Below are 7,789 nucleotides of genomic sequence, written 5' to 3'. Positions count from 1 at the left end.
ATTTAAACAAAATCTTCCATTTCTTTTATTTAATGGGTTTGGAACGAAATCCATCAAACAGACTTGCAGAAGCATATTTTTACTTGCTAATGAGCTTCATCCAAGACTTGGTAATTCCATGAAGAGAACTGGAATAACTGTGGGGTTTAAGTGAAACTGTAGAAATAACAAGAAATTCTAGGCTTTTAAAAGTCATCTTGTATTCATTTTAGGTTTTCTGCTTAAAGTGGTAGCGTGCTTTTCCTTTCATAGTATTTGTTTGGCTGGAAGGGAAGATTTGTGTTGTAGTCAGATGGCTTACTATTTGGTTAAATTATACCCGTGGTTTGGGACTATGAGGAGTGGTCTTTGGAGTGCCCTGGGAGCACATGATTGCCTTGAGCCCTGCTGGAGGGGCAGACTCAAGGCAGAGCAAGTGCAGAGTCTGGACTAGGGAGAAACGGGTGACGCTGGCCCGTGGCCCAACAGACAGTGACAGTGACATTGCAGTGACATCTGCGAGGGATGGGATGTGGTGTAGGAGCAGGTGGAACCACCTAGTTAACCCTTTAAGGGTTACCAGGGCCCTGGGGCACAGATAGGCAGAGAGCACCCACTCAGCTCAGGAGTGGAGTCAAGGTCAGCGGTGTTCAGGAGGGACCTGCTGGCTGGTGGATAAAGTAAGGCTCACTCTAGGACTCTCACGGCAGCCTCCCTTTCAATCCAATAATTACATCGAGGTGTGGTGGGCAAGATGGAGGGAAGGCTACCCTAGAGGCAGAGCAGGGTATGGGTTATGGGGCCACCATTATTGCCACCCCTGGGACTCCAGTGTGCTACAGACAAAAAGCATTGCATCGTGCCATGTGATGAAAACATTTTTTCCTCTAAACAAATTCAGTGAGAGGTTTTCCAAATACAGTATCAAATTCCTGGTGTTGCTCAGTTACATTAAAAAGGTTTATTGTGATCAAACATTTTAAAGAAACTCTTCATTGAAAATCTAATTAGCTTTCAGAAAAACAAATTGCAAGTCCCAAGAGATTTGCATCTACATGAGTCCTCCTGACAACTTCATTTATAAAAAAGAGAAATACAATTGTAAATATTTTGTTTCCTGTTGCTGTTTGTTTGGATTTGTTAAGCAATAGAAGCCGTGAAATCTAGTGTTGCCAAATGCATAAACCATAAATAAGGTTTCTTTAAATTTGTCTCTGTAACATTTTCAGAGTTGATCGAGTTAAACTGAAGTCATTTTGTATGGAGATTTTTTTTTTTTATTTAAACACATACAACTAGCCCAGTGGCATATCTTAATGGCTAACTATAATCCTAGAAAAAACAGCAGCTTTGACAGCAAAGTGTCTGAACAAAAAAAAATTGTAATTCAAAGCCAAATATTTCTTTTAACTCTGAAAAATAAAATGGAAACTTCATGTGCCCAAGTCTCAGTTCAAAAGAAGGCTGAGTTATAGTTCCCTGATAATAATCTTTGAAAGTGCAATATGTATTTCTAAACAGAGTCCAGTGACATTAGAAGGTATGGTAATTTTGCAAGAAAACTTAAATCCCGATAGGAAACTATTTTAGCAAATTATATCAACTTTAACTAGATCAGACTAACTAAACCTATAGCATACCAAAGTCAATGGTGCATTTTGTAGGTTTACCCTTTTGGGTCAAATTGTGGAATTATTACCTCAATTCGTAGGCCAGTCCACTGAGGTTCTGAGCATGTTTTAAGAAATGTAAACTGCTGTCATCTCTCATCATCACAGAAGTTGATATTTGTTTGCAGGATTGCATCTAATGAAGTTGTCTCTCCTTTTTTAAAAAAAACCTCATGTTGCAATTTCATATTAAAAAGATTCCAGAACAGTCGTGTTCTAAAACATAGATGAAGTTACTATACTACTTCCTCAAACGTTTGGCTTATTAAAGAAAATAGCAGTATATGTGCTTCCTATACAATGAAAATCTCAGCAGATTGTTCTAATTAATCTCTTCCCAGATGACATTGTGAGCATATGAATGACAGGAGAGGACTCCTAGCTGCTTCTGTAATTTCCATCCAGAACTCCTGTTTTGTGTATCCGTCTTGTCAGAACTGCTTTTCTAAGCTGATTTTAGATTCCACAAGGTAAGTCCATCTTGGAGGGCCATTGCTAAACATTAATTTGAAAAGCGCCTAGCACTGTTTGGGTGCTATTAATTAGTGACCTATGTATAGTTGTTAAAAAAATTGCAAGTTTTAGAATTGTGCTGGACGGCCTGAGTAATCAGATGAATGATGTAATAAGATATAATACTATTAGTATTATAATGGCACCTACAGTACATTTGAATTAATTCTCCATTCCAAGAGTACATACAGATGTTCAGGGAAGTTAGGGAAAGTTTAGATTGCAATAAAAATAGCAGTCCAATCTAGTTTAGTTCACTCCGATGCAGACCTTACATACAGATTCATAGTTAAGTGAATCTAAGTGCAAACTGTACAGAAATTCAGGAAGGCTAGATTAGTCTAAAATTGGCTGGCCTGATCCAATTCAGCTCTACCTCCAAGGTAGTTTACTTAGATCAGGTCTGGCAAGACTGATCTAACTGAACTCCCAGCACAACCTGTGTCTGAGAGCCTAGCTTCTGGCCCCAGCCCCAGGGCTGTGGTTTTCCTATGACTCCCGCCCCCTGGAACCAGACTATCTTTAGCCTCTGGCGTCTCCCCCAGACAGACATCCTCCCAGCTGGATATCTCAGTTTTTCTTCCCCTTTCATAGATTCATAGATGTTAGGGTTGGAAGGGACCTCAATAGATCATTGAGTCTGACCCCCTTTGCTCCTCCCCGTGAACCCTACTTGCTCCTATGACCCACCTCACAGACCCCACTTGTCATTGTCGTCGTATCCATCCCCATCTCCCAGATCCTCCCCTCAGATTCCGCTTGCCCTTTCCTCCCCCAATTCAATCAGGCCCCCCTGCTAGCCCCCCCATCCTGACTTACCTTATATCAGGTGGCCACTTTTAATACAAACCAAAACAATCAGGAAAAAAACCCCAACACCACCCCATGGAAAGTGCATTTTCTACTTAGCCACCCCTCCTTTGCACTGCTGCTGTCATCACTGCCACCAGCTCCTCCTCCAGGCTGCTCAATGGGGCAGCAGTGGCAGTAGAGAGGAGCTGCAGGGCAGCCTGGGCACAGGCTGTAGGAGGCCACAGCAAGAAGGGCCTGACAGCAGCAAGGGGAAGGTGGCCAATTTTTTTTTTCCCCCCTCCCAGCAGCAGCTTCTGCCTAGCTACGGCCACTGCCACCACTGCTCAAGATGGTGCAGGTGGGACCAGAGCTGGTGCAGGGCAGGCCAGGGTCAGGGCTGTGCACATAGGTCCCGGCTGGTCTGGAGCTGGTCTGCTCCAACCATGGTGAGTCCAGAGTGAGTGCAGGGTAGGCCTGGGCCAGGATCAGGGCTGTGTGCTCAGCTGCTGGTGGCAGTGGTGGGGAGGAGCTGCTGGGCGTGCAAGTTCCAGGCTGTTTCAGGTGGCGGGGGGAGGAAGTGTGCTGCAACAGTTCCCCAAAACTATCTGTGTGGCCCGCTGGCCCAAATAATTGCCCACCTCTGCTATAAGCGAATTAAGCAGAGTTTAGTGTACAAACACTAGTTGTGGAACAGACTATTTTATATGGTGCCTAGTGTAAGAGGAAGACTAATGATTATGAGGCAGAGGAGAGGTGCTAAGTAAACAGTACACTTTCTGTGGGGCCCCCTTGAGTGCCAATTCACAAGTGCCTTTCTAATGCCCTGAGGCACTGTGACCTAATCCAGCAGCTGTACAGACGGTGGCATGGGTTTTCTTCTGGACTGTGGTGTCGGTGTTTTTTTCTGTCTGTTTTGGTTTGTAGGTTTGGTTTTTTTTAATGCAGTTCTTACACCCTTCCAAATTCCCAATTTCTGCAACTGCAGACAATATCATCCCTTTCTCCTAATCCTCTGGAGGCCTCCCTTGCCACTTGTCCAGAGTGTGCCTAAACATTTCCCTTTCCTCTTTCGCAACATTTCATCAAATGTACAATCAAACCCATGATGCAGAGACTGAAGGGTATTCAGAGAGCCAATATCACAAGTGCTAAATCAAGAGCTGGATTTATAAAGCTGGATATCACTGTAGTTTGAGAAAGAGAGATGCAGAAGTTTTCAAATGCTTGAGGAGGTTTTTGTTTCCCATCTGGTTTATCCAGTATGCTAGATACTGCAATAAATATACAAGAAGAAGTAATTCCGCAATACATTAACATAAAAATAAACTGCTGTGCCAGGAGTTTCAAAGCCAAATTGCTCTTCCTCCAAAAAAACCGTATAAAGGACCTTCCCTTTCCCAGGCCCCTGGCAGGCTTGTGTTTAAATAGTAAAAGAGATTCGTTGACACTAATGGGACCCTGCGTAGATGTGGGAACGTGGAATTGGAGGTTTTCTGTGCCATAGAGTCCAGTGCACTGCCTTTTGTAGTCAGCTGCTTGTCAGAAGGGTCCACGAAAGCTGCCTTTTCACATCCTGCAGCCACAAAACACCCCGTGGAGGAAAATGCCTATAATGAATCAAAAGGAAGGAGCAGAGGAGACGACAGTGTTATCAATGCCTTGGGCACCATGAAGTTTATTAGGTATATGCTTAGCTGGTCCTAAGGGGAGGACCAGGCACTAACCAACAGAGAAGGACACCATGGTCCTTACTAAACTGACCTGGGGGGAAAATTCCTTCCTGCCCCAAATATGGTAATTTGTTTGGAGTCTGAGCAGCCAGATATTTGATAGGTTTCTAAGAACCAATATGAAACTAATGCATGCCAGCCCACCACCCAGCTAGGCAGGCACCAGAAGAAAGAAAAAAATCAGAAGCAAAGCCAAATAAAGCTTTTAGTTTGGTTTTTGCAGAAGAACTGGGGGGGACCTTCTTCCCTGGCCCCACAGGCAAAAAGCAGAAGACTTAGCGCATGGGATTATCAGAAATCTCCTGCATGGAAATTGAGTGGTGGTTTGGTTTGTTTTCTACCTCCATAATTCTTGGTGGGGCCAAATATTCAAATGCATATATCATATGTACTTATCGTTCCAAAGACATTCCTATCCTGTTATACTATCCATTCCATAATCTTGAAGCAGTCTGGGTTCTTTCCCCACATTGTTCAGAAGATGATTCCAAAACATTGCTTCTCCGTGTGTTAGAAACCTCTTTGTAATTTCCAGTTTTTCATTACCAACTTGAAGCTATTTGATTGTACTGGTGTTTCTCTTTAACTTAGATGGCTCTTCTTCCTCCCTAATATTCACTTCACTAACATATTTTCAAAAAGTAATTAAATGCCCACACAAACTTTATTTTGCTAAGCTAAACAAACCAAGCTGTTTTAAACTCCTCTTGTAAGGTAGGCTCTCCATTCCTGTAACTATCCTAGTAGCCTTTATATCTGTTCCAATTTATATCAGTCCTGGTGATCAGAACTGTATCCAGTGTTCTACATGGGGAGTCTACACTTGCTGAGCTCATAGAAGTTTTGGGGCCTTTAAGTGCAAAGATTAAGAGAAAACTGTAACCTTCTGAGGTTTGATGTGCTGGGATGTGCACAGATGTAACACCTAGGGTGCCTATATACATGCAGAGAGGCTGGGCCAATGCATTTGAATTGCAACATGTTGGAGCATGATAATTACTGTGTTCCAGCAGATTCCAGCGTCATGTGTATCAGTGTCTTTGCTCTGAAAAATGGCGGTGGGGGTGTTTTAACTAAAGCTGGTTTGACAAGCTTTAATTAAAACGCCCCCATCGCCATTTTTTAGTGTGGGGACGCTGATACACGTGATACTCCGAGCACTTTTAATTAGAGCAGCTCCAAGAGCTGCTCTAATTAAAGCGCTTCCCTCCATACCCTGCAAACTTCCAGATCACATCTATAAACGCCCTTAGTGTTTTAAACCGAAGAGTCTAAACATGTGCAACTTAAGACCAGTTTACATTTCCTGGAACACTTCAGAAGCATGCTGGGAAAATCAAGTAATTCTTCAAGTCAGTCCTTCAGGTGTTAGTTCAGTGTGTGGACATTGAGCATCCCATGCTTACTTAGTGTCTGGTCAGCCCTCCAGCCATCCCAAATACCTGCAGAGCAAAGGGACTGCTCTGAAATGAAGCCAGGACTCTACTCCCCCTAGTGGCGTTCTGGCAGCAATGCAGTTCCTAAAAAACACCAAGTCTATTTAGAACGTTAGTAGCATACGTGTAGACACTTGCAAACCAGTTCCCAATCAGTGACATTCTTGGACCAGTTCAGGAGTGGTGTCTGTCCACACCCTTGGTGAGATTTAATGCAGATTAAAAGCTCTTGCAACTGCACCAATTAACAAATGATACTATGGGACCATTACTTGCTGTTGAAGTCAGTCAGTCACTATTTGCTTCTTTTTTTTTCTTCAGGTTTAACTGTCTAAAATGCGGCTGTGCAGGTGAAGCTAAGGATGCAAACTACAGATATAGACTCTCCCTAAAAGTAGCTGATGCTAATGATCTGTTTCACATTACTGTATTTGGAACCTGCTTGGATCCATTCTTTGGGATCACAGCAGGAAGATTGCAGAGGTAATGGGATGCTTTTTAAAAAAAACTATATAGCTGCCTTTCATTCAGCCCTACAGTCTGGAGGGAGAGACCATCAAATGAATGGGTTCAAAATGTTTCAGAACTTTTAGTCAATTTGATTTCCGTGCAGTATTCTTCACTTGTTGGTAAAAATTGGATCTGTGTAAATGTTGACTTATTTGTAGGAAAATATTACCTTGTACTAGCATTGTTTAGCATCTCTTAGCCTGGTAAAAAGCTTAAATTGGGACATTAAAGATCTGAGTAGGAGACCAAATGTTATGTAGTCCTGCTGCTTAATTAGTCTCCTAAGAAGCCAAATTAAGCATTTGGGAAGACCTGGTTATAAAAGCATTTAGTGTTTCAGTTTGTTGCTCCTTTATTGTTATGATGACAAGCTGCAGAGGTGCCAAAGAAGAGATTCTTCAGGTGTTCCCAGTAAGTTTCACAGTGTATTTGAGGTTTGGTCCCTCTGTCCATTTGTCCTCATATATCCATTCATGGTCTCATGGCAGATGTTCACTAATAATGTTTTCCTCCAAGCTTGGACACAGATTTTCCTCCTCACTCAAGGTGTGGAGAGCATGTGCCTGTCTGTGTTCAGTGCCTGGATATTTGGAACCCTTTCAAAAGGGGAGCATTCCGAAAGGGCAGCAGCTGTTACATTTTGATTGTTGTGTATGAACTGATAGAGAATGATATAATGATTGTTATGGATGAAGGAGCCAAGAATGATACAAATGTAGCAAAATACTTCTTGAAGTGAACATATGGAAGATATTGAATTCAGCCATCTGAAATGGAAACTGTACAACATGAAAAAGAAAGAAGCCAGACTCAACAGCGACATATATTTTATAAGCCTTTGCAAGAAACACAACTTCATTCCCCGAGGACTAAACATCTACAATCCCCTGACTACTACACACAACTCCAAATATGCTGCACAGCTATGCAGAAGAACTTCAGAGAAAATTAGAAATCATCTACTTCACCTACTCTACTCCAAAAGAGACCAGCTCAGGAAGGAAATCGTCATACACTACAACAACGTAAAAGATAGAAATCCATGCATGTTCCCTGACAATATACAGCGGATACAAAGAGACTACGAAAAACTTTCTACAGCATTCATCCTACATAAAAAGAAGAAATGGAACAAAGTACTCCAAGAACAAGCTCCCCA

At 42.4% G+C, this 7,789-nt stretch overlaps 1 protein-coding gene across 1 annotated transcript in view; it reads left to right on the top strand.

The window, feature by feature from the left end:
• The first annotated feature begins 1,984 nt into the window (after nt 1-1,984).
• The window catches only part of DDIAS (DNA damage induced apoptosis suppressor), a 20,168-nt gene continuing 14,363 nt past the window's right edge, over nt 1,985-7,789 (top strand). Inside the window, exons 1-2 of the mRNA XM_025191655.1 lie at nt 1,985-2,119; nt 6,442-6,603. Of these exons, the coding sequence (XP_025047440.1) occupies nt 2,007-2,119; nt 6,442-6,603 (275 nt within the window). The 5' untranslated portion in view covers nt 1,985-2,006. The remainder of the gene's footprint in view (nt 2,120-6,441; nt 6,604-7,789) is intronic.

This window comes from Alligator sinensis, unplaced genomic scaffold (assembly GCF_000455745.1).
Source record: "Alligator sinensis unplaced genomic scaffold, ASM45574v1 scaffold1028_1, whole genome shotgun sequence".
In the NCBI taxonomy this organism is placed as follows: domain Eukaryota; kingdom Metazoa; phylum Chordata; order Crocodylia; family Alligatoridae; genus Alligator; species Alligator sinensis.
Note: the sequence above shows the minus strand (reverse complement) of the source record. Positions and strands in the feature narration are given on the sequence as shown.